The sequence below is a fragment of the Cladosporium halotolerans genome (genome assembly GCF_011745625.1).
Source record: "Cladosporium halotolerans strain TM138-S3 chromosome Unknown Sca1, whole genome shotgun sequence".
NCBI lineage: Eukaryota > Fungi > Ascomycota > Dothideomycetes > Cladosporiales > Cladosporiaceae > Cladosporium > Cladosporium halotolerans.
In genome coordinates this window covers 699618-723474 of record NW_027191452.1, presented here as the reverse complement: position 1 = coordinate 723474, position 23857 = coordinate 699618, and the positions used below count along the sequence as shown (strand labels likewise).

General features: G+C 54.3%; 9 protein-coding genes across 9 annotated transcripts; 3 read left to right on the top strand and 6 right to left on the bottom strand.

Moving 5' to 3' along the window:
* Window positions 1–208: 208 nt before the first annotated feature.
* WHR41_00278 (uncharacterized protein) lies at window positions 209–5338 on the top strand (the record flags this gene model as incomplete). Its single annotated transcript, XM_069368884.1, has 1 exon — window positions 209–5338. The coding sequence occupies one exon, from the start codon at window positions 209–211 to the stop codon at window positions 5336–5338; it is 5130 nt and encodes a 1709-aa protein (XP_069234090.1).
* A 610-nt stretch (window positions 5339–5948) lies between these two features.
* Window positions 5949–7182, top strand: WHR41_00277 (uncharacterized protein; the record flags this gene model as incomplete). The annotated part of the gene is made up of 2 exons (XM_069368883.1): window positions 5949–6075; window positions 6128–7182. The coding sequence occupies 2 exons, from the start codon at window positions 5949–5951 to the stop codon at window positions 7180–7182; spliced, it is 1182 nt and encodes a 393-aa protein (XP_069234093.1).
* A 52-nt stretch (window positions 7183–7234) lies between these two features.
* Window positions 7235–8224, bottom strand: WHR41_00276 (uncharacterized protein; the record flags this gene model as incomplete). The annotated part of the gene is made up of 1 exon (XM_069368882.1): window positions 7235–8224. The coding sequence occupies one exon, from the start codon at window positions 8222–8224 to the stop codon at window positions 7235–7237; it is 990 nt and encodes a 329-aa protein (XP_069234094.1).
* Window positions 8225–8601: 377 nt separating this feature from the next.
* On the bottom strand, window positions 8602–11052 carry WHR41_00275 (uncharacterized protein). Its single transcript, XM_069368881.1, has 3 exons — window positions 10608–11052; window positions 10443–10544; window positions 8602–10019 (listed from the first exon to the last, which is right to left on the bottom strand). Exons 1-3 carry the CDS (start codon window positions 10623–10625, stop codon window positions 8880–8882), a joined length of 1260 nt encoding a protein of 419 aa, XP_069234091.1. The 5' UTR covers window positions 10626–11052; the 3' UTR covers window positions 8602–8879.
* Window positions 11053–11092: 40 nt separating this feature from the next.
* Window positions 11093–13035, bottom strand: WHR41_00274 (uncharacterized protein). Its single transcript, XM_069368880.1, has 4 exons — window positions 12708–13035; window positions 12532–12657; window positions 11662–12483; window positions 11093–11601 (listed from the first exon to the last, which is right to left on the bottom strand). The coding sequence occupies exons 1-4, from the start codon at window positions 12969–12971 to the stop codon at window positions 11149–11151; spliced, it is 1665 nt and encodes a 554-aa protein (XP_069234092.1). The 5' UTR covers window positions 12972–13035; the 3' UTR covers window positions 11093–11148.
* An 863-nt stretch (window positions 13036–13898) lies between these two features.
* On the bottom strand, window positions 13899–14513 carry WHR41_00273 (uncharacterized protein; the record flags this gene model as incomplete). Its single annotated transcript, XM_069368879.1, has 1 exon — window positions 13899–14513. One exon carries the CDS (start codon window positions 14511–14513, stop codon window positions 13899–13901), a length of 615 nt encoding a protein of 204 aa, XP_069234097.1.
* An 800-nt stretch (window positions 14514–15313) lies between these two features.
* On the bottom strand, window positions 15314–18043 carry WHR41_00272 (uncharacterized protein). The gene is made up of 2 exons (XM_069368878.1): window positions 16340–18043; window positions 15314–16283 (listed from the first exon to the last, which is right to left on the bottom strand). The coding sequence occupies exons 1-2, from the start codon at window positions 17801–17803 to the stop codon at window positions 15588–15590; spliced, it is 2160 nt and encodes a 719-aa protein (XP_069234098.1). The 5' UTR covers window positions 17804–18043; the 3' UTR covers window positions 15314–15587.
* Window positions 18044–18710: 667 nt separating this feature from the next.
* Window positions 18711–20300, bottom strand: WHR41_00271 (uncharacterized protein; the record flags this gene model as incomplete). Its single annotated transcript, XM_069368877.1, has 1 exon — window positions 18711–20300. One exon carries the CDS (start codon window positions 20298–20300, stop codon window positions 18711–18713), a length of 1590 nt encoding a protein of 529 aa, XP_069234095.1.
* Window positions 20301–20565: 265 nt separating this feature from the next.
* WHR41_00270 (uncharacterized protein) lies at window positions 20566–23116 on the top strand (the record flags this gene model as incomplete). The annotated part of the gene is made up of 3 exons (XM_069368876.1): window positions 20566–20890; window positions 20965–22179; window positions 22792–23116. Exons 1-3 carry the CDS (start codon window positions 20811–20813, stop codon window positions 23114–23116), a joined length of 1620 nt encoding a protein of 539 aa, XP_069234096.1. The 5' UTR covers window positions 20566–20810.
* Window positions 23117–23857: the final 741 nt, after the last annotated feature.

The following is a 23857-nucleotide window of genomic DNA, read 5'->3' as shown; positions in this document are numbered from 1 at the left end:
TCGGCTCGATGACGGTTGAGGGGTCCAGGCCACGTTGATGCCCGCGACACAACCTCCAACCTTGGAGGAAAACCGGCCGGCGGAATCGAAACACGAACTTTTCGACGCGTTTCCATCAACAGGCGACGATTCCGTTGCTGGGGCACCCCAAGATAATGTTGAATCACCCTCGGTCGACGCGATCGGCCCTGCAGGCATCAAGGAGGAAATGTCAAATGGAGTGAATAGCGTGGAGAATGGGGACATGACGGTTAATGAAGGCCCCGAGACCTCGACTACACTACGCCCAGCACCTCAGCCAAGTACGAAACGCAGAGAGTCCCAGGCAACCGAGGTGGCCACCCCAGAGGTCAAGACGAAACTCGAGAAGAAGCGCAAGCGCGCCCCTTCTCCACCATGGCAATTCCCTACCGCGGAGACTTCGACAATGAAAACGGCAGATGGTCGTCGCGTTTCGGCTCGATTCGGCACAGGAAGCAATACCCCGATAGCGAGTGAGAGCGAGGGTGGTCGCGTGCGCAGCGACAGCCGGGCAACTTCGCAGTCTCGGCCACCGAGTCCGCCTTGGAAGAAATTTGCCGCGCAGGGACCGACTACTATACAAGTAGATGGCAAGAGAAAGAGTGGGCGGGTTAACAAGGAATTGGGCGATACACCACAGCCGAAGCGCGTGAGTCCGAGAACGAAGAAAACTGTAGACAAATTGGCAAAAAGCGAGCAGAATGTCACGGTCAAGGGCAAACCAAGCGCAAAAGCTGCTGCGACTGCACCCACTAGGAAATCTACGAGGGAATCATTACGATCTTCGCGCGGGCCTAGAGACACAGTGGGATCCGAAGACTTCAAGACAAAAATCACTGAGCCAGAGCCTGCTCAGTCTCTGGAACCCTCGGATGACGTTGTGCAGGGACAGTTAGAGGGGAAGCGGAAACGTGAAGCAGCGGACACCGCGACACCGCGTCGTCCGTCATCGCCGACTACGCAACGCAAGCGCCGTGGGAACATCGATGCGCGTCAATCTCCAGAAGCCACGCGACCAGGCCTGAGACTGAAGCTTCGCCGCCAGAGCAACTCCGCTCCCGTAGTTCCTCCTCATCCGAATGCCATTCCACCTTCACCACCTCGACCACCTCGTCGCAACCTCTACCAGCTCATCGAGGATTTTGAACTGAAGGAGCAACAACAGCCATACTCCGAGAATGAGCGCGGCCCACCGTCCCGAGACGAGTTCGCCATTCGCTACCAGAAAGCTGCTGAGCAAGAGGCTGTGATGAGGCAACGGCTGCTAGATGCTGCTCAACCAGGCAAACCCCTGAGCGAAGACGTTTGCAGCATCTACCGAGAGGACTACGTGCAGCGGGAGCCACCTTCACAATACGGGCACCAGGATCATCTCGTCCAGCATGCGTTGTACCTTCGTCATTTGCAGCTCCGGGAAAAACAGAACCATCGTCAAATCGCGAAGAAGCTGGCATACGAAGCATTGGACTACTGGAAAACGAAACGCGGGCCTACCGAGGAGGATCTCAGAGCTGAGGCGGACAAGATGTTCAGGCTCATCGCGAGGCAAGTTGCTACGGACATGCGGGCGAAGTGGGAGATGGTACAGAAATACGTCGACGACCGCAGACGAGAGCAATGGGAGGCAGAGCAGGAAGTCAAACGTCAAGAGCGCCTGAACAAGCAGCTCGAATGGAGTCAGAATATGGTCGCGCGGCAAAGAGGAGAAGCAGGCAGCGATGTGGACATGTTCGACGAAGACAGCACTGGCGACGTCTCCACCAGCGATGAAGGCAGTGGTTCAGAGGACGATGAGGATAGCGAGGAGAATATGTCTGACTCATCAAGTGAGGCCGCTTCGGCGAACGACGATGAAGAGGAAGGTGAGATGGATCAGGACGCGCTGGCCGCATACCTCGCTCAGCGTGAAGATGACTCGCATGAGCGCGCTACTGATGGACCCCACGAGCTCTCCGAAGACGATCGAGATAGCGTGAGCGGTGATGAAACTGTTGCAGAAGAATCTGATGACGAGCGGCCAAAAGAGGGAGACGCTCAGGGCGAAGTCTCCCAAATGAAAGCTTCGGACTCGCCCATGGATGCTGAAACTGCAAAGGACGATCCCGCCGAGTCGGAAGTAGTCGATGGTACAGATACTGAGGTCGCTGAAGAGGAACGCAAACAGCGCGGATCTGATGGTGTACTTCTAGGACAAGAACAGCGTTCAGATGACGGCTTATCCTCTGATGAGTCAACAGACATGGATTCTGAAGATTACGATTCAGACGAAGACATGGACGATTCAGACGGCGATGGTGATCAAGGCACTGACGATGAAGACGAACAGTCGGAATCGAGCGAAGATCCTGGTCACTCAAACAGCCTGTGGGCCCTCTTTTCTGCGAAGGAGAAGAAGGCTCTTGGCCTACCCACTCCCGTCACGAGTGCTGAAGAGAACAACGGGGATGAGGAACGCGAAGTTGACACGACATCTGCGGCGGCCAACGCTGGAACGAGTGCTGTCGAAACCAATACTGGGGACCCAGGTCTTCACGCAGTGACGACACAGGACCAAGACACAGATATGGCTGAGCCAACTCCCGACCGAGCTGCTGAAGGCACTGAGCCGCTGAAGGCGAACTACTCGCATCTCGACTCACCAGCTCCAGGCACGCCAGCGTCCCAAAGCCGATCAGACGCGCTGGGCAAGCAACAAGTTCCGCAGCCTACCCTGCTACGTGGCGATCTTCGTTCTTATCAGCAAGCAGGTCTGGACTGGCTTGCATCTCTGTATCGCAATAAGACGAACGGCATTCTCGCCGACGAAATGGGCCTCGGCAAGACAATCCAGACGATCGCTCTCCTCGCCTACTTGGCTGAGCAGCACGGAGTTTGGGACACTCACTTGGTCATTGTGCCGACTTCCGTGATCCTCAACTGGGTGACCGAGTTTCAGAAGTTCCTACCAGGTTTCCGTGTTCTTGGCTACTACGGTACGACCGAAGAACGTCTGGCGAAGCGCCGAGGCTGGGTGAACGATCCCCACCACGACCAAAGAGATAGGCGTGGCTACAATGTGGTCATCACATCCTACAACATTGCTTTGAAGGATATCAACGCCCTCCGCAACGTGAAATGGCATTACATGATCCTGGACGAGGCCCACAACATTCGCAACTTCAACAGCCAGCGATTCCAGGTTCTCATTCGACTGCGTACCAGAGCCCGCCTACTCTTGACGGGCACGCCCTTGCAGAACTCTTTGACTGAGCTTTGGTCTTTGCTTACGTTCCTTGCCGCTGGCGATGAGGATGACGCTGCGCACCACGGCACGCTCGAAGAGTTCCTCACCAACTGGAAGGAGCCAGTCAAAGAGATCTTTGACCGGGGCGTGCAGACTCTATCCGAGGAAGCATCTCGTGTCGTGGGCCAATTGCACATGTCTCTGCGACCTTTCATGCTTCGGCGTCTCAAATCTGAGGTGGAAAAGGACCTCCCGAAAAAGACGGAACATACCGTGGTCTGCAAACTTTCTAAAAGGCAGCGTGAGCTCTATCAAGATTACATGGGCCTTGCCGATACGAAAGCCAAGCTCAAGCAGGGCAACGCTGTGTCGGCCGGACGAGTACTGCTGTCTCTTCGCCGTGTGTGTAACCACCCTGATTTGTTCGATCCTCGACCGATCCAGACGAGTTTTGCGATGGCCCAAAGCCCGCTCGAGCCGTTTGCCATTAAGGAGAAGCTCATCAGAGATCTACTGGGCGTTCGCCAGGAAACCCCACGTAGCTTCATGGTCACCTGCAATGAGGCACTCGGTAAATATCTCGCTCGTCGCTCGAAGCAACTCTCTGGCGCACAGCACCTTCGCCGACAGGTCGTGGAGCTGCAGAAAAGCCTAGGTCCAGCAGAACACGACTTTTCAACGATCTCTGGTTGTCAGGCTTATCAGCGTTTCCGCCAACGCCAAGGCAGGCTGTCGCAGATCCGTGACGCCATCTCGTTCTCTGAAGAGACGTTCTCGAGAGCACCCATCTATGGCTCTGATCTGAGAGAGGTCCTCACGGTCAGAGGCACGAGGGCGTCTCTAGGCTGCTCCGTACTAGGCAAGCTCTCTATGCTTACTCCTAACGCAGACGCGAGGGTCACTCCAGCGGAGTTTATGCAAGCAGAGCGTGCTTTCGATCGCTTGCAATCCACCAGTACGTTGGTACAGCGAAGCGTTCCAACGCTGGAGCAGTATGGATCGAGGTTCCAAGACACTCTCACTCGCTTTGCTTTCTGCACACCGGAAGCAACGTCGCCTATCCTCAACTATGTGGTTCCACAGAAGACACAGAAGCTGATTCGCGCGAACACGACGTACCCATTCGAGTCGGACTTTGCGCACGAGGCGCGTGTGCGCACCAGCATTGTATTCCCTGACTCTCGTCTCCTGGTATACGACAGCGGCAAGCTTCAACGCCTGACTATACTCCTCCGCGAGTTGCAAGCCAAGGGATCTAGGTGCCTCATCTTCACGCAGATGACTCACGCTCTCGACATTCTGGAGAGGTTCCTGAACTTGCTTGGCCTTACGTACTTGCGCCTCGACGGTAGCACTGGCCCTGAGCGCCGCCAGTTCATCACTACCGAGTTCAACCATCCGGAGTCGAAGTACCAATGCATGATCCTGTCTTCCCGCGCAGGTGGTGTGGGTCTCAACTTGACTGGCGCCAGCTCCGTCATCTTCTTCGATCTCGACTGGAACCCGCAGATGGACAAGCAGTGCATGGACCGCGCCCACCGTATCGGCCAGGTGCGTGACGTCGAGGTCTTCAAGATGGTGAGCGAGAAGACTGTCGAAGAGAACATCCTGCGTCGCGCGAATCAGAAGTCTTTGCTGGATCAGGCAGTCATTCAAGACGGTCGCTTCACGACAGACTACGACGGACGACCCAAATCCGAAGCGCAAGGCGAGGACTCCGATGACGTTTCTGCCGCCATCGACCGCTTCCTGTCTGGTGGCGACAAGGCGATCGCAAAGACGATCGAGTCTGTCGAAGACAAGGAGGACGTGCAAGCTGCACAACAGGCTCGCAAGGAAGAGCAGCAGTTGGATGCGGACGAGTTTGCCGATGCCTCGAGCAAAGGGCCGTCCGTGCCGCCTACACCAGGCGCGACTGGCGGTGAGGACGAAGAAGATGATGTCACGAAGAATCGCGAGGGACATGTCGATGGGTACATGATTCGCCTCGTGGAGGCGTCGCTGAAGAACGTGCCTTTCGTGCCACCCAAGCCGGAAAGAAGGGTTGACAAGCACGGGCGCGATCCCAGTCACAGGCCGAAGAAGAGGAGATAGAGCTAGGGAGTGTACGAAAATCGCTTTCACGCGTGAAGAAGCGGGTGTATGACTACTGTACAAAAGAAGTATGATTGAGCTAATGAAGAAAAGAATAAAATGGACTGTTTAATCATGTTAGCATATGTGTTTCTGAAGATTTGCTGTAACCAATGACATGTCGATCATCAAGTCCTTCATCTCACCACGTATAGTTACAGACTACTGTCGCCCAGCGATGCAATGTCACTGCCAAGAGAAAGTGTCTGCAACGCCTGGCGTCTCCAACGAGGACTTCGGGGGATGTTTCTCCGTCAGAAGTTGACTGATTTCGAAGGCGTGATTGGAGATAGCGCTGCACTAATAATTATTTTAAGACTTAAGGAACATTGAAGGTATACAACATCGGCTTGTCAATAGTACTACTATTGCGCGATATCGTGTTGTTAACGTCGTTGTCACTGCCGCGCTATGATTGGCCACCCGAGCTATCTCTGGAGACATGCTGCAAGCCTGCTATTGGACCCGCCGTCCAGTCGTTCTGTAAGAGTCGCTGTCTATTATCATAAATCCCTCGCATCTAAAGTCATGCATCTCTCGGTGTTCTCGACAGCATTCGAGCCCTACAGCCATGGATACACCCGAGCGAGGTGCACTTCGCAAAACAGTCAAGGATGAAGAGAGTGCCTTTAGCGCAACAGAAGAACACGGCTACAAATCTCAAAACGAAGATGCGCCTCACCGCACTTCAAGAGAAGGTCGGAAATCAACATGCACTCACTTCGCTTGATCGACTACTGACCATCTCAGATGATGCCCCACCGCCTCCATTCAAGGGTCTATCGATCCTCGACCGTTTTCTTGTCATTTGGATCCTCCTAGCCATGGCCATTGGAATCATCCTCGCGAACCTTGTACCGGAGACTGGCCCGGCGCTGCAGCGAGGGACATTCGTGGGTGTCAGTGCACCGATCGCAGTGGGCCTTCTGGTCATGATGTACCCGATCCTCTGCAAGGTCCGCTTCGAGACGCTGCACCTACTGTTCAAGACTCGGGATTTGTGGAAGCAGATTGCGATCAGCTTCATCTTGAACTGGATCGTGATGCCCCTCTTCATGACTGCTCTGGCCTGGGCTTTCCTACCGGACCGCGAGGGTCTTCGAGATGGACTCATCTTCGTTGGAGTCGCACGCTGCATTGCCATGGTGCTTATCTGGACTGACCTGGCAGGTGGCGATGGAGACTACTGCGCCGTGCTCGTAGCTTTCAACAGCCTGCTGCAGATCGTTCTCTTCGCCCCTCTGGCGGTGTTCTACGTTCAGGTCGTCTCGCGCAAATCAGGCAGCGAAATCGACGGAGACATCTACGAAAAGTCGGCCACGTCCGTGGCGGTCTTCCTCGGCATTCCACTGGCGGCTGCAATCGTCACAAGGCTGGCTCTGAGAAGTTTGATCGGAGAGTACAGATATCAGCATTACTTCATCCGGTACATCGCCCCCTTCTCGCTCATCGGTCTGCTCTACACCATCATCGTCCTGTTCGGCTCGCAAGGCCTGCACGTTGTCGAGCAGATCACGTCCGTCCTGCGAGTCTGCGCACCGCTTGTGGTGTACTTTCTGGTGGTATTCACCACCACCGCATGGGTCATGTGGCGCTTTGGCTTCGGCTACAAGATCAGTTGCACGCAGTCTTTTACAGCGGCGAGCAACAATTTCGAGCTTGCCATTGCGGTCGTCGTGGCGGTGTATGGAGCTGGCAGCCAGCAGGCGTTGGCTGCGACGGTGGGGCCCCTGATCGAGGTGCCCGTGCTGGTCTTGCTGGTGTATGTAATAAAGTGGTGTAAGAAAAGATGGGCTTGGGAATAGATGCCTGGCTTCGAGTCCCACGATATGAATGTAAATGCAACAACAGCCGTCTTTAAAAGTCCCCCAACTCCTGTTGCATAGACCACATGCCCCACAGCTTGGTAGGTGACTCTCCAGCAGAGAAGTCTTCCGAGTGGTCGTTCCATCCGTTAGTTGGCGCAATCGCCGTTTGACGCTCCTGCACGACTGGCTCTGGCTCTGGCGCGAGCAGAACGTCAGCTTCTCCAAATGTGATGTCGCGGTTGCCGAGCGTGCTAAGGCTGTCCAGCAGAGATCGAAGGGCAACAATGTGCATTCCGCCGCTAGTACCCGAGGACGACTTCAATGTTGTGACAAAGAAAGGGCACTTCAGAGCCTTCTCAGGCATGGGCACCGCCTGCGATGCCCGATGCGCGGCCACTCTCAGCAAAGGGATGGTGCAGCGAGCAACAGCATGCACAAAACCAACGCTCCGCAGCCATTGTCCCATGAGCACCTGAGGTTCCACCTCCAACACATCCATAGGCTGCATCTCCTCTTCCGACAAATCGATAAGCACCCCGTGCAGCTCTTTCCTGCCCGTACGGTCCAGAACCTTCGTCAGGTGCTGTCGAATCTCTTCTTCGCTCAAAGGTGCCTGTCCATACTCCACGTTTACGCCCAGCTCTCTCTTCATAGCGCCTGCTAGGCCGTACATCTCCACTTTCAGCTGCTTCAATGCCTGCTCATGTTTCTGCTCGCCCAAGACCACAACTTCCGTGATCGAAGATCCCTTCGTTAAGGCAGTCTTGACATAGCTCTTCAAGCTGGCGTTGGGAGTGCCTGCGGTTATAAGGACCAGGAGGCCAGTGGCAGGTGTCGCGGGTGGAGGTGCTGCGGGTGCTGCGGTTGGTACGGCGGTTGGTGCGGCGGGTGTTGCTGTCGTTGACGCTCTTGTGGGTTGCACAGAAGGATGCACCGAGCGTTGGGTGGAGATGCTGGAGATGGACGAGCCGGGCCGTTTAGAGGAGAAGGAGGAGTCGCGCGTGTATATCGAAGGTATCTGTATTTTGCGGGCGCTCATCGTGACGGGTCTATTTTTGGGGAGATTGAGAAGGAAGGATGAAACCACGCAAGGGAGGGGTTTTGTTGGGAAGTGAAAAGACCAGCAATGAAGGGAATGCAAACAACCTGACCGGGAAGTAAAAGAAAGGAGGAAAGTAGGAAGGACAGCTACGTGACCAAAGCCTGTCGTGCCTTACCTTTTAGTCGGGCAATCGCGGCCAGAGGCATGGTTGATCGACGAGGCCTGGCCTGCCCACTTTCGGCTGGACGTTCATCCACCCGCCGCGGCGCAGTGCCGCGTCACAGCCCAGCATTCATTTCCAAGCCGAATTTGGTCTGCAACTGAACGAAACAATGGAAAACTTGATTGTTAGCAAAACTCGATTCCATAATGGTTTTTTTTTTTGTAGCATTTGATTTGTGTAATAAAAGTAAATTGTAGATTCATTATCATCGATACGTTCTTTGCAGCCCGTCCAAGTCAACTGTTCGCACCCTGTGCAATCTCGTATTTCAAGCAATTGCAGACATGTGTCGCACCTATTCCGGTGGGTGTGCCAAAAACTTCCAGCAGTCTGGTGTTTTAATCAAGACAAGCCTCTTTTAGAATGCTCATTGACGGACTAGAGGGGCATCACATGCTTCGAGAGAAGAGAAAGAAGTAATTGTCCCTTTCACCACTCAAACTCGCCATTGCCCTTATGGAAAAGCCACTCCTTGCCATTAGCATTCAGGACGCCATCCTTGAGGGTGCACTTCCACTTGTTCTTCACCCTCTGGACCTTGTCGTACGTGCACAAGATGCTGTCTCCGTTATCGTCATCATCGTCGTTGATCTGATTCGTGTCGTCTTCGGGATCGTCGAGGTCGGAGTTGATTGCATCTTCGTCATCTTCGTCATCGGCTGCATCACCGTCCAGCTGCGTAATCGCCGGCAGGGTCGATATTTCTGAGCCAGATTGGAGTGCAGCAGCTCTCTTCGATTTCGCAGCCTTTGCTTTGCGACTGCGTGCCTGCAAGCGTCGTTGCTGGTCATCCAAAGGGATCATGAGACCGCTCTGAAGGTCATCTGAGAGGGCAGCGATACGCTCGCGCATCATGTTATTTGCATGCTCTGTCTGGTTCTGAGCGATGGCGCGGCGCTCTGCCAACATCGCTCGCCATTCCTCAAGTGCGTCATCGGCGCCATCTGTCTGACTGTAGTTCGGAGCCGGCTGCTGTTGATACTGGCCTTGTTGCGGCGCTGTGTTGCTGTTCTCGACCTTGATCTGAGGGTTCTGTTGTTGTTGATTGAGCTGTTGCTGCTGCCTTTGCTGCATAGCTTGTTGCTGTTGCTGTTGATATTGTTGATGCATCTGCTGGCTGTTATTTGGAGGGAGTTGCAGGCCCTGAGGTTTGGCTTGCTGCTGGCCGGGCAGAGCGAGACCGCCACGTTGGAAGCCGGCTGTAGCCTGCGGACCGAACTGCTGCTCGACAAGCTGCTGAGCGCGTGCAGCGCCACCGCCCTGGCCACCGTTGATCTGTGAATAGCTACTCATAGGCGGTAACCCGTGGTACTGTTGCTGGGGCTGCTGTGCTTGCTCCATGCCAGGCTCGGTCTTGATCCGCGGGGTACCATTGGAGGGGGCGGCCACATTGTTGTCGTAGCCGCCATAAGATACAGGCGGCATCCCATTCCCGTTGACGGGAGGCATGCCGGCATTGTGAGACGACTGCTGCTGCTGAGGTGGCTGCTGCTGCTGGACCGGCGGTGCGGGCTTCGGATCCCAAGGCATCTGCGCGACCCCGCGCTGTGAGAGCTTGTGCTGCCATTCCTGCAATCGCTTGTCAGTATATCATTCGACTCGATCCTGTATGCGGGTATGCGAGTGACTGCAGGCGACCACTAAGCCACGTGATCTTGCAGGCCAACTGTAAGCGGTCAAGCGCGGTCGGCGAGCGGGGCTGTGCGGCAGGCGAGGGCGCTTTTAAGCGTCGGTGCAAAAGCAGCGGAGAGCCCGGCGCTCTCGATCCTCAAAGCCCCCGCTTTGCCCTGCGCACGCTGCCTGCCGCGATTGCTGAGCGCTGGCCGTGTGCCAGCCGCCTGCGAAGAGCAATAACAGCCCCGGGCACCTGCGCTCACGCCGTCGGTGCTGGCCTCCCGGTTGACGCTGGTCGTGGCTCCCATGCCAGACTGCATGGACGTGGTGGGAAAAGCACTCTTGCAGCGCCAGAGGAACGACATCGCCGTTGCTTACCTGCTGCAGCTCGTTCAGCGTACCCTGCCCGACGCCGCTCTCTTCGAAGTCGTTCTTAGACGCATCCACTACCTCCTGGATGATCTTCTCGTAGACGTCGCCCTGTCGACAGCGTTAGCCATCGCCGTGTCACGTGCTCTTGCTACGCCTCGAAAGCGGACATACCACCAGCGCGTTCGTCATGGTCGCGAGTATTCGAAGAAGGCAAGGGATGTGTCGGTAAGGCCACAGACTGAAGCGAAACAGGCGGGCTTGAAGGTGTGCTGGCGTCTGAAATGATGCCGATGCTAGTGATGGTGATGAACAGCGGTATACGACTCAAGCAGTCCAGGGCGAAGCGGCGCGGTTTGTATTGACCCGCAGCGCGCGCAAGGAGTTCTGGTATCCCCACTTTCAGTGTGTCCTTGCTTTTAAACTCCGCTGTGTACTATCTGAAGCCCTCTCAGACCTTGGTCGCTGCCGTCGCTGAATGTTGGTTGGTGCACCCCAGTATTTGTACTGGGCGACTTTGGAGAGCGGCAGCGGATGTTTGACCCCGACTCAGCTTTAGTCACGAGGCTTGGCGTCACGTGCCAACTCTCTTGAGCACCCTCACTCCATGTCCTCATTCGCGACTAACATTTTCCTTGTAGGTCACGGGCAAGTGAGAGCTGTAGAGATAATCATTCGATCATTATTACTAATCATGCCCGGCTTATAGCCCGCCTCAAAGCTCTCGAAAGTCAACCCATCCTTTCTTCTCATCTTGTTTGAACGTCTGGTCCTCGCCTGTCGGTGGTGGTGCGTAGTCAGGCCTTGGGGCATCCACCGGCGCCACATCAGATGCGATCGCATCTTCGTAGCTCGGTGGTGCATCTCCATATTCTTCCTGCGGTTGCTGCGGTACTGGCCGCCCTGGCCTGGCCGGGATCTGCGGTGCTTCAGGATTAATCGGACTATGCGGCGCCGATGAGCTTGGCCCTGCTGTGGATGATTTGCGTCCCTCAGTTCGAAGCTTCTCGTCCATCGCCGAAGATGCCGCGGCTGCAGGTCCTGGCTCACTCAACGGTTGTTTTCCATTGGCGCGAGCCTCTGCCATTCGTTGTATTACTTCTGCTGGCGGTGCTATGCCTGAATAGACCTGAGTCTCAAGTCTCAAAGGAAGCACTACATTTTGTGCCTATGTGATTTGGTCAGCACTAAGCTTCTGAGGTCACCCGCATGCAACCTGAAAACTTACAGAACGCTGCATTGATGCTTTGCTCAGCTTGCCCGCTTGTGATGAGCCACTGTAGCTCAAACCTATTCGGACATCCAGGCTGTAGCTTCGCGCGATGTTGCAGCTCTCAAAAGAAGGAGCGACCGTGTTGGGTAAGGCCTTTCCACGCCATAGACCTTCGTTGATAGCGACTTCGGTTCCCTCAGTGTCTGCTGTCGAGCCCACCAAAATGCCCATGTTGCTTTGGCTCATGATGATCCAACTATTCTGCTCGGTCCTGAAAACATCATGCGCGCGAATTTTTGTGCTAGCTATTAGAGAGACTTGGAGTGACTGCAGATAGATCGGATCCGAGCTGGCGTTGAGGCGCTTAAGGAGTATTGTAAGCGGTATGTCCTGGTTACAGGTGAGGACTGCAGGCTCGGGTAAGCGAGCGTCTACACTGATGAAGGGCGCATCTCCAGCGAGTGGAGCAGGCTCGCTTGGCTTCTTTCCAAAGATGCTCTTCATTTTCTCCTTCACTGGTGCATCTTGGAAAGGCGCGAAGGCGTGTTTTTGGCGAGCATAGACCTGAGATCCAGTCGGAGGCGATCGGGGTGGTTCAATCGGAAAGAAATTGAAAGGGGTATATGTTCTTGGATTTTCCTTGAAGAACGAATGTCGTCCCACGGTAGCCTTTACGAAGTAACGAATCTCAGCCTCTCCAGGGAAGCCACTGAGTGTTGGAGGCAAAGTCTTGTGCACATGCCTTGTTGCTACTTTGGGCGCTTCAAGGCCGAGAGTGGCCAAAGGAGATGTTGCGATCATGCTTTTCTGAGAATGACATGCATTGTTGAACGGGAGCTAGGACTTAGTCAGCATAATTAGAGAAATTGAGATCGTTCGACCAACCTTGAACCTCCAGGGATATTCGTGCGTCCCAGGCGGCAGAGTATACGATCCTTTACCGGATGCCGTCCGAGATCTGCCTTCAAGTACGTCGGCAGGCGGGAACACCATCTGCACTCGGTAGAGGATCTGAGAGAGTTAGGATTGAATGAACATTGCCTTGCAAGACGATGACATACTTTGTGATACTCTAACTGCGGCTTCGATCGTTCTCCATCGGGACCAGGAGAGCTCATAAGCCGCGTGCGGCTCTCACCTTCAAGTTTGACGACGATCGTACTGATGTCGACACTTTTCGAACATCGTACGACCACTCTACCGCTGATCTCGTCGAGGTTTGTAAATGAGATGTTACCAGGTTGGTCGAGGACGATGGAAGCTTGCATCGACATGCTGGCGGACCATGGCGGAGCGGCAGGGACACCCGTATGATAGTGGGACATGGGAATACGCCTTGTTGCGCTTGTATCGACCGCCTTTTCCAGTACCTGAAAATGTGTAGTGCTCGAGAAAAAGGCAGATACGGACGCGGCGGCAAGGTCGGATGGGTGAGGCGGAGGCTTGGCGGGCTTGATGTCTTGGGCGCAAAGAAGTCGCTGACTCCAACGGCCTTCCAAAACATTGCACGGCGCCGAAACAAACCAGCACGCCACCCGTCATTATTTGCTTTCCGCAAGTGCGCACGACAGACTTATCATTAGCTCCATTCCGGCCATTGATTTCCTGCCCATGAGCTGCGCCACGCGTGACGTATTACATTTCGCGGGAAACAATGCCAAAATCTAGGCACCAACATTTCCGTCCCAAGCAACAACAACTCCTTGGAAAACACGACAGAAGTAGTCTCTTTGATAATATCTTCCGATTTTCGTTATATTCGTGAGTTACGTACGGGATAGCACCGCTCGGACCTTGTGGTACCGTGTAATTGTATCCTAACCTTCCAACTCGCGCGGCCCTGCATCTTAAGGAGATAGTAGCGCCTGAGCCGCGACTCGGTTTGCTGGAGCCGAGAAGCTGTAATTGCTTCTCACAACGCGTTGCCTGATATTCCGTCGCGAGAAATCGGCCTTTCGAGATGGTAACGAATGTTTCGCGTGACGAGTACGGTATGCCGGAATACAGTCCACCACACCCCTTGAACGGCCAGCTCTTTCTCTGCACGCGAGCCTTTTCCGGCCTTCCCTTTGCCCCATACTGCATCAGGCGTGCTGACGTATCAGGCAATGACTCCTTGTGTGTAGCAAACGGACATCCCGGATGCGCCAAACGGCGACGGAATGTGACCGGCGTGTGGAGCTATCCTTGGCCTTCGAGAAAATCGAAATCTCTAAAGCTGGTGTTCTTCTGCATCTTCGCTTCAATCCGCATCACATGAGGCCGCCGTACACATTGCCCTCGTAGTTGCAAGACCTCTGCGGATAAGATACCCAGAAGTTGCTCCTCTGCTTCTGCGAATGGTCCTTGTGCAACCTCGAATAAGCGATTCGCGCCGGTCCTTCTCCGTCCATTCGGCGGGCCAGGTACGCTTTGGAGAAAGTCATGAAGAGGTCGATGTTGAACTCCTGGATGGTCGCGTCGTCTTGGAGTGCTTGCAGTGCGTTCATGACCCAGTCCTCGGATCCGTCACTGTCCTCTAGTTCTGTCGGGAAACTCGCGTTATGTGCTTTCATGCCCGCCTTCAACTTCTGGAACAATCTCTCCGGCGATGCAGGGGCGTGTCGTTGGATAAGAATGCTGCCGATGATACCGAGATTTGTCGGTGATACCGGCATCAGTTCGTAATGGCCGATGTATTCGTTCCAGACTACTGAATAGTGGGTAGGATTGGGATCTCTCTGCTGCGTTCCTGGGAAGCTGTACTTTGGTGTCTCGACTGTGAGCATCCAAACGTGATGCGGCCTCATGCAACGTCTTCCTCCCTCTTGATCATAATCATATCTGGGGCTGAGCGAGACGAAGACGTTCGATTTCGAACCAAACATCGTCGTTGAACTGAACAAGAATTGATATTTCTCGTTGCTGTTGATCAATTTGCCCTTCACAGTTATCTTTTGCAATCGATAAAATCAGATGTATCTATCAAGGACTAGCAAACGATGGCAGCAGTATTATAGGAATCTTTGCATATCCTGGCCATCGGCGGAGAGCGGAAAGAACGGAGGTACCTGGTGATGGGCTTGTCCTACACAGCTTCCGCAAACGTTCCGCAGCCGCATATCTCCCTGCAGCTTGGCAAAAGCCTGGGCGCATCATAGCAGATCAATGATAATAATGCCTAGTCAAGCAAGTAACATGCGCCTGGGCAACACCTCAGCAATCGACTTAACCGCTCGTGAATCGAGGTTAGCTTGGTGTGGGTTGCAGTTTGAAGCTTGAATTTTATGTTAGGATTCCGTGGCGCAACCCTAGGTTCCTCTTGGTATGCTTGAGCACGACCGCGAAATGTTCGTACTGCGTGACGATCATCTTCATCAGAGTACCTAGGTAGGTAGCGACGTCCTTGGGAGCATTGGTCATGGTCAGGCGCCTGTACCCATGTCCTGATCTTCTAGTCGCCTTGGCAATTCGGGTCACCACTGCTTGACTGATATCAGAACGCTCACCCTACTGAAGATAGACGACACCGAACACGTCACTCCGAAGTGCCGCTTGGCCCTGCGGTGGGCTCGAGCTGCGTGTCGTGACCATCTCACAAGACACACGCGTGGCTGCCGAGCAGCCTAACCCTGAACGGAGCACTTCTTAAGACGATTCAATCGAAAGTCAAAAGCAATGACAAAGACAGCGGAGAATGGCTTTAGAGCCATAACATGTTCAACCAGCTATAGTTCCAAGTCCGCCGCCTGTTTACAGCCCGATAGCATTTCACTGAAGGAGATATCACTTCCGTCCCTTCAGTCTCGCTCTCTCGCTCGAGATCTCAACTCACGCTGAACATGCTAATGAAGAAGAAAAGTTGTTGATCTGCGATTCGGCCGTTGGTCTTCCAAAGGCTCGCTCTTAGGGCAAAGAAAATAAAAGAAACAAAAAACCGCCAAAAATGGGTATACTGTCGTTTAATCGTTCATCAATTCGCTCTCATCTCCAAACGTTTCGTCCCCTTCGTCGACGTCGTCGAGCACCGTCGCACCTAACATGCCGGTAACCTGCTGCGCGTTTCCATGTGGATGGCCGTGGGTAGGAGGCGGTGGCGGAGGCTGTGTGGGAGCATTGGCATTGCCCCCGGCCCACAACGCCCCTCCCGTTGAAGCGGGCGCACTTTGACTTAGATGAGACCCACCGCCCTGTAGGTGGGCGTGGGTCAGGTTGCCCATCTGTGGGGCCCAGTGATTGTTGTTTTGTATCGCCTGATGCAGAATGTTCGTCGCATGCGCGTTCGATGGACCGGGTGCGACAGGCGTCATACCCGCGGGGTGTGTGCCCATGACATTGACATTCATAACAGGTGTGTTCGTGCCTGATCCGGTGTCGATATTTTCGTCTGGATCATCGATGCCCATCTCACTTCCGTCGGCGACTGAAGGCACGTTGGATTCGGTTCCAGAGTGAAAATTCCTCTGGTCGTTCAAATGATCACGGAGTCGCGCGACACCGTGACCAGAGAAGACGCAAAAGACGTTTCGCTGGTGATCATTAAACTCCGGCGGGGCGTCGCGGCAAAAGCTGAGAATGTCCTCGCGGAGGAAAGCTTGAACGCCTGTCAGGGAAAGGTGCGTAAGTTTGGGGCAATTGTTAAGAAGCATGTGAATGCCCTGTAAGACTGTTAGCATTCTTCAAACTCGCATGTGGTTCTGCGGCAGGACCGTACCTCAATCGTCAGATCTGTGCAATAGCTGAGATGCACCCGCTCCAAGACGCTGATACCATTCACTCTTTTGTTGTTTTTCACCTCCCCCAGTGCAAGGCTATAGATACTCCTGTCTGTAATACCGGCACACTTTACTAGGCCAATCCTCTTGAGCTTCGGCAAGCTAGCAAGCTTCATCACGCTATTGTCGGTCAAATTGCTGCAGCACGCTAGATCAATGTAGCGGATCCGGTTGCATGACTTGGCCAGCGCTTCGATGCTGACGTCGTTGATGCGAGCGCAATGGCCGAGGTGTATGTAGTGAAGATTCTTGCCAAGCTTGGTGATAGCAAACACAGCTCTGTCGGTAATCTGCCGACATTTTGCGAGTATAAGGTTGCGAAGACGTGGGCATGCTTGGATGATTCTCTCCACACCCTTGTCACCCAGTTCATTGCAGTCTGTAAGGTCAAGAATGCGAAGCGCATCAAATGAAATGGGCATTTCCGGGTCGTTTGGAAGGTCCAGAAATGCAGAGTCGTCGATTCGAGAGCAGTGCGCGAGTCGCATCTCACGTAGCTGCGGACACGAGGTAAGCAGAGCGGTGATGGCTGAGCTTTCCACATTTTGCAGTCCATACAAGTCGATCTCCAGCAGGTGTGAGCTGTGTGCAGCGACCGTCATGATCGCATTCCCGGTCAACTGGCCACAGTTGTTGAACTTGAGTCGCTTCAGATGTCGGCAGCTCTTAGCGATCGCCATGATTGCGGAGTCTTCGAGTCTCCGGCAATTGCTCACGTTCAGTCCTTGCAAACGCAGACAGTTATCTGCTACCACCATCATGGTCTCGTTCGTCACCTGATCCAAGCCAGTAATGTCCAACGCCAGTAAACTTCGGTTCCCTGCAATGAGTGGCCTTAGGCTGATGTCCGTGAGCTTTGAACAATTGGTCAAAGTCAGGCGCTCAATCCGTTTGCAGTCTGCAAGGCCGTATAAGGTGCCATCGCTGACAGCGTTCGACAGCGTGGACATGTTTAGCCTTTTGACGAGGTCCTGATATGCGAAGAACTTGTTCGCCTTGCGGATAGATTGTACCACACTGTGAATGCTCTCCCACTTCCCCATTGCAGGTCTGTGCCAGAGCAGTCCCACGCTATTTCTCGCCCACTCCTTCGATACCAGCATGCATGACTGTAGGTCCTTGGGCGCGCTCAGGCGCGAGAAAATGTGAATCAGAAGCTCTGCCGGCAAACGATGCACGGGCGATACGCGACAGATCTCCTCATACTGCCTCCGCAAAGAGTCGTCTTGCGAGAGTTCAGGAGAGGCATCGAGGCCGAGGGAGGATTGCGAGTCGTTGGGTTGGAGCATGAAGGAGTCGTTGTCGTCGTCCACTCCGCGTTCCGGAGAGGTTGAAGAAGACGAGTTCGAAGACATGCTCGCGCGTCGTTGTGAGCGTCGCGGTCGTGCCATTAGGGGTGCCATACTGGCTGCGATTGCTCTGAGCGACGCGCTCACGAGCAGGCGTTGTGTTGCGGCGTCAGGCTGTGCCTTGCGAAGATGCACCTTGCCTTTGCCCAGAGCGCCGATCGAGCGATCGCGGTGTCGTGTACTCGAGCCAAACAGTGAAGCGCTGGGAGGTGTCGACGGGTGCCGTGAGCTAGGGAAGAGGCGCCGCCGGATGTCCCTGGAGGTCGCAGGCCGCGGGGCTGGGCGGCAGTCTCAGGATGGCGGCCGCAAGTGAAAATGGTCGAACGTCCAGTGTCGGGCGAACACCCTAGTGAAGGTGGAAATGAAGTCGCGGGCGTCGGAGGAGTGGGCGCCGCGGTCGAGAGTCAAGAGTCAGCGGCTGGTGGTGTGTCGCCGTGGTCGCTTCCCCAGAGCGCTGGCAACAGCAACAAGGCTGTGACGCCGCGTAGACCGCGAGCCCTGATTCGTCCAGACAGCACAACGGCGAGACATCGCCCGACTACCCGCGCCGACTGTATTTATTTTTGTACTTCGCGTGCTGGGCATTCGTCGCCGTCATGCTATACAGCATTTACTTATCCAACTACCCAGACAGGCGGGCTGACACAACCCGCGAGTCTTATTTGATGGACACCATCGCCCCTGTTGCGCGGGAGGCGTGAGCGCTGACCAACGCCGCCAGCACCAGGTATGTGCTCACTGGCCTTGGCCACAGGACCCAGCAAGTTCGGGCGCTCTGAGAGAAGCATGATTGGCACATAGGCAGGAACTTTTGAACTGGCCAGGTGGAACTATCTAATGATGGTAATGTGCGAGCCGTGCTGCGTCCAGCAGGATATTTACGCGCGCATCACAAAATAATCTTCCAACCAACAGTACCCTCATGTCTCATCAAACCCACTCTGTAGTTAGCAGTAGAATCTCAAATGCCTGCCAGCTGGTAAAAGTCCCGGATGCCTTGCCTCATGCCCTGCTCGTACTCCCATACGAAGCCGCCACCTTGCCCGCTCTCACGAATGCGCTTCAAAATCCAAAGCTCAACCATACCGATCTTGTCACCACCTTCGAAGCCGCGTTGCGAACGCATGCCGAAGAAATGCATGGCATCAGTGAAACCAACGTCCCAGCCAGCCTCGAAGCGCCAATGCTCATAGTGACCAGGATGGTTGGTGTCCCACCACTGACAATGCTGGCCGAACGTCTCGCCACGCTTCTGCAGTTGCTGGCCCTTCGCATTCTCGATACGTTGAGTGATATCACCTTTGTTGAGGGTAAGGCCATGAGGCGGAGTGATAGCGTGCGCGTTCGTCATCTGTTTGAAGCCCCATTCGCCGCCATCCATCCAGTCCATTCGGTAGGTCCAGAAGAAGCTGCCCCCTGAGCGGCTCTGGTATCTCTGAGATTGTGCATTGCCAAATCCGCGAACCAGATCATCTTTGGAGGCGCCGCCGCTTTTGGCCCAGGAGTCCTCAGTCAGGACACAGGAATACTCACCGACGATGGCCTGCACGGCGCCTCTGTCGACGATACTGCCATCCTTACCATCAAGCTCGCCGAGCTTGCCATGGACTTCATCGGTGATCTGCTGCGGAGTCTTCTTCTTGTCATCATCGGTAAAAGCCCAATAATAGTGAGTGTCAACAACGACTGGATTCAGTGTCTGGTACTTGAGGCTGTTAGGGTTCAATGACCAGTCGGCACAGCGGTTGAGATTCCACCCGTCAGAGACGTAAATAGGCATTGTAGGATCGATGCGGGAGATTTCTCCAATGACTTCGTCGTACCATTCATACATGTTGGGCGCGTCATACTCGGCTTCGTTGACGATCTGGATACCAAGCACACCAGCCATGGTTTTCGCCTGCTGTGCGATGAACGCGATTGCTTTTGTGCCCAGCGCTCGATTGCTGCGCGAATCCCAGAATTCTGTTTTGCCGCTGTTCGTGCCTGAGTGCTCCTGCGGGTTGGCGCCACCGGGTAAGCCGTGAACGTCAATCAAAACACCAATTCCGCGGGCCGAGCATCGAGCAACAAGAGCCTGGACGAAGTGCCAGGCATTCTGATAAACCCCACTGAGCTTTTTGAAGGCGGTGCCCTCACAGAATTGCGGCCCTAGATCCCAGTAGCCGATTGGCAGGCGGACCGAAGTGCACTTCGCTACGTCTCGAAGCCAGTCCAAGTCCTGGTCACTGACGTACTCCTGCCATGCTTTCTCGAAACGATCCCTCGTGGCATCGACGCCCTCCCGTTTGACCCACGCCTCAGCTGCGGCTTTCTCGGAAGAGCCCTCGGCGCCATCAGGGAACCTGCTGTTGGTGAGCCAACGCTCGATGGCAAAGACAGAGCCAATGTTGGTGCCATGATGATAACGGTAGCGATCCACGTCCGCCGGGGTCGGAGGCTGGATAGATGAAGGCCGGTCTGGCTGATTTGCTATAGGCTGCTGTTGATGCTGGCCGGGGAAATGGTCATCTGAGAAGGCAGCTTTGGCCTTGTTCAAGAAATTCTTCATCGTGATGCCCAGGCTTAACTGTTATGACCGGTGGTTGTTTTGTTCGTAAAAGACAGTAGTGACGAGAACCATATATGGCGCAACTACAGACAAGATATAGACAAGCAACTTGGAACCTTGGAAGGAAGTGGAGACGCTGAGCTGGCGACCACCATCTTGGCTTGGAGATCATCCAGCTGCGTCACGACTGCCTTGGTTTCGTCCAGCAGAGCTAAGAGGGTGCATACTTTGTATATAATTATTTGAGGCGTTCGGCTCGTGCTCCGTAAGATCACACGCTCCACCCTGTTTTCTTCTTGGAACAAGCGTGCCGAGAGCGCAACGCGCTGTTGTCCTCGTGTCACAAGGCAGTAGGTAGGTACCTTACGAGATCCGGAGGGGTCTTGGAACATTCGATGCCTCAGGCAACCAGATCGTGGCGTCGCACGGCTGGAGCTTTCGCGCAAGATCGACGCCCAACTTCGTCGCGCTGTGTATGTCTGCGACGGCTGATTACCATCTTGGTGCAAAATGTCAGTGCTACTCGAGACATCGGCAGGCGATATCACGATCGACCTGTTCGTCAAGGATGCTCCCAAATGCTGCGAAAAGTAAGTCAAGTTTCATTCCCTTTGATGGTAGCTCCACGCGCCCTCCAAGCACGGTTTGGCAATTCACTAACTAGCATCAGTTTTCTGAAGCTTTGCAAGATCAAGTACTACAACTATTCTCCCGTGTATAATATCCAGCCAAACTTCTCTTTCCAGTCTGGTGATCCCATAGGCCCCGAGGCCAAAGGCAGCGATGGAGGCTCTTCGATATGGGGATTGCCAGATGGCGTCACGAAACGCACACGCAGACCCGAACGGATGACCTTCAGACCAGAGATCTCAAAACATCGAAAGCACTCGGAGCGCGGTACTGTCAGTATGGCGACCACTGTAAGCAAGACGAACCCGGACGATCGGCTTGCCAGCAGCCAGTTTATTATTACTCTCGGCGAGAAGATTGAGGATCTTGATGGCAAGGCTGCTATCTTCGGCGAAGTGGTCGAGGGCTTCCATGCTCTCGAAAAGATCAACGCTACGTTCACAGACCATTCTGGCCGACCGCTCCAGGACATTCGGATTCTGCACACCGTGGTCTTAGATGACCCCTACGATGACCCAGAAGGTCTTGTCGAGCCCCCTTCGAGTCCTTTGCCATCCACCGAGCAGCGAGCCACTGTACGCATAGCTCACGACGAAGTTCTGGAAGAAAACACAGACCCCGAGAAGCTCGAAAAGGTCCGACGAGAGCGGGAAGCTCGTGCACAAGCCCTCACCCTCGAGCTCATTGGCGACCTACCCTCAGCAGACATCACACCCCCAGAGCAAATTTTGTTCGTCTGCAAGCTGAACCCCGTGACCAGAGACGAAGATTTGGAACTCATCTTCTCCCGCTTTGGAAAGATTTTATCCTGCGAAGTAATCCGCGACAAAACCACGGGCGACAGTCTGCAGTATGCTTTCATCGAGTTCGGGTCCAAGGAAGACTGCGAGCGTGCCTACTTCAAGATGCAGGGCGTCTTGATCGACGATCACCGCATCCACGTCGACTTTTCACAGAGTGTTTCAAAGCTGTCTGCAGATTGGCGCCAGGGGGCCAAAAGCGACACTGCCCGTAGCAGAGGGGGCTTCGGAGGCATCGACAGCTTGGAGCGCAGGAGGCAATATCGCGGAGAAGAAGGTGGGCGTAGTCGTGGCGACAGGTACGACTATGTCTTCGACAAGTCCGAACGCCAGAGGCGATCAGAGAATGCAGACTCCCGAGGAAAGCCCCGTAGCAGAAGCCCTCCCAGAAGGGATCGGGATAAAGGCAGACACGAGAGATACGACAGGGACAGGGATGGCAGAGACAGGTACGAGGGGTCGCGGCGTAGAGATGATGACCGTGACTATCACAAACGTAGGAGCCCAGAGCGGCGCCGTAGCCGCGAGAGATACGAACGCAGAAGGTGAAGAAGACACCTTTTCAGCGATGCTCTCAGACTTTCGCAAGGCGGATGTGAAGAATCTGTGATTAGCCCTGCTCAAGTCTCAAGCTCGAGCCCCCAGCTTGAACGAGTTTTCGCTTGGAACAATGGAATATCTAGAGAGTGAGGGGTCGAGCGAAATGCATGAGATTGTAAGATACCCATTGGCAATCTGTATTGCGCTGTACTCAATGCGAATCCGCGAAAAGACCGCACGTTCTGAATGCAGGTTGAGCTTGCGCTGAGCCGCACTTTCATTCCTTTGTTGGCTTCGGCGTCGAGAACGCGAACAAAATCCCTTAGTGAAAGGAGACTCGCGAACAAATCCGGTTGACAACGCCAGTGAAGGCGGCGTCTTTGTCTGATTGCCAGCGACTGACCTTCAATTGGCGGCGCAAACGCAAACGTTATTTTGCGCTCGACTCATCACAGCCATCTTACACCCAGACACTGATTCTCTATATCAAAAAAGTCCCGTAGCATGGCTCCAAGCAACAGGGTCCTGGTCTATCACCACCATCACGACGTCTCGAAGTCGATCGTGCCCGATGGCCTCGCTGTCATGACTGTCCCCGAGCTCGAGGGCATTCTTCAGAAACACACCAATCTCCAGCGCACGTCTAAGCCACTCGCTCGCGGCTCGCTTAGCGTCGAAATCTATGAGCGCGACCTTATGACAGAATCTCAGAAGTCCCAATGGGCAGGCATGCCGAATTACGAGTCCAATGTCGCTGGTGTCACAGTTCCATGGAAAGTCGTCCTGGGTAAACTGGTTGGGTCAAAGGATTTCGACGATCTGGTCATTCTGAGTGCAAAGCGATAAGCGAAGGGCATACATGAGTTTCATTGCAAGCGCGAGATCGACCAGGGATCTCTTGAGGAAGATTTCATCGTGAAGGGTCACTCCTCGCTCACTTTTGCAGTGACAATAGACCAAGTACATGCAAGCGATGCTTTTCCAGCGATAACTTTACAAATTTGATTTGTTTACAAATAACGTGTGTCTTTGTAAGTTCTTCTCCATTTCAAGATTTTGATGCATGGTTATGTTAAGGTAGATCCTCCCACAGCCAAAACTAAACATCGCCGACACCCTGGTCACGTGATCTCGAATTCGAGGACCTCTTCAGCGTGGGACGATGTCGAGCTCGACAGAATCCTGCCTAAAAACAGCAGTTCAGCTCGAAAGTCGCACCTCTTTACATCTGAATCGCTAGCATTCTGTGATCTTCCGTCTAGCAAATCTCGGGCCTTCGTTGGATCGTAGAAATTACTAGAAAACTTGTCCTACATAGGGGTCCGCGATGTTCTCGACCGCTCCTCAACCCTTGGATGGCCAGAGAGCGTTATTTGTGGCGCTCGGGGATGACGGAAGGGTGACGGGGAGTTGGCCTTCGCTAAAGAGACGTGGAAAGAGAGCCGTGCATGAGGGCATGTCGACTTGTCCTCCCAAGCGACTGCCACCGGCCCTTCTGTGGACCGATTGGCGGCGTCCACATTTCTCAGGGTCGTATCTACGGCGTTGCATATTCGCAGATGCTCATTGATTTCTCGATCGCCGTCG

Excerpts from the sequence above, each read along its gene's own strand:
- WHR41_00275 (XM_069368881.1), bottom strand. Across the intron at positions 10,020-10,442 it reads CGCTGAACGAGCTGCAGCAG|GAATGGCAGCACAAGCTCTC; the intron begins GTAAGCAACGGC and ends AAGCGATTGCAG.
- WHR41_00274 (XM_069368880.1), bottom strand. The coding sequence starts at position 12,971 with ATGTCCCACTATCATACGGGTGTCCCTGCCGCTCCGCCATGGTCCGCC. Across the intron at positions 12,658-12,707 it reads CGCAGTTAGAGTATCACAAA|ATCCTCTACCGAGTGCAGAT; the intron begins GTATGTCATCGT and ends TAACTCTCTCAG. Across the intron at positions 11,602-11,661 it reads AAGCATCAATGCAGCGTTCT|GCACAAAATGTAGTGCTTCC; the intron begins GTAAGTTTTCAG and ends CAAATCACATAG.
- WHR41_00272 (XM_069368878.1), bottom strand. The coding sequence starts at position 17,803 with ATGGCACCCCTAATGGCACGACCGCGACGCTCACAACGACGCGCGAGC. Across the intron at positions 16,284-16,339 it reads GCACAGATCTGACGATTGAG|GGCATTCACATGCTTCTTAA; the intron begins GTACGGTCCTGC and ends ACAGTCTTACAG.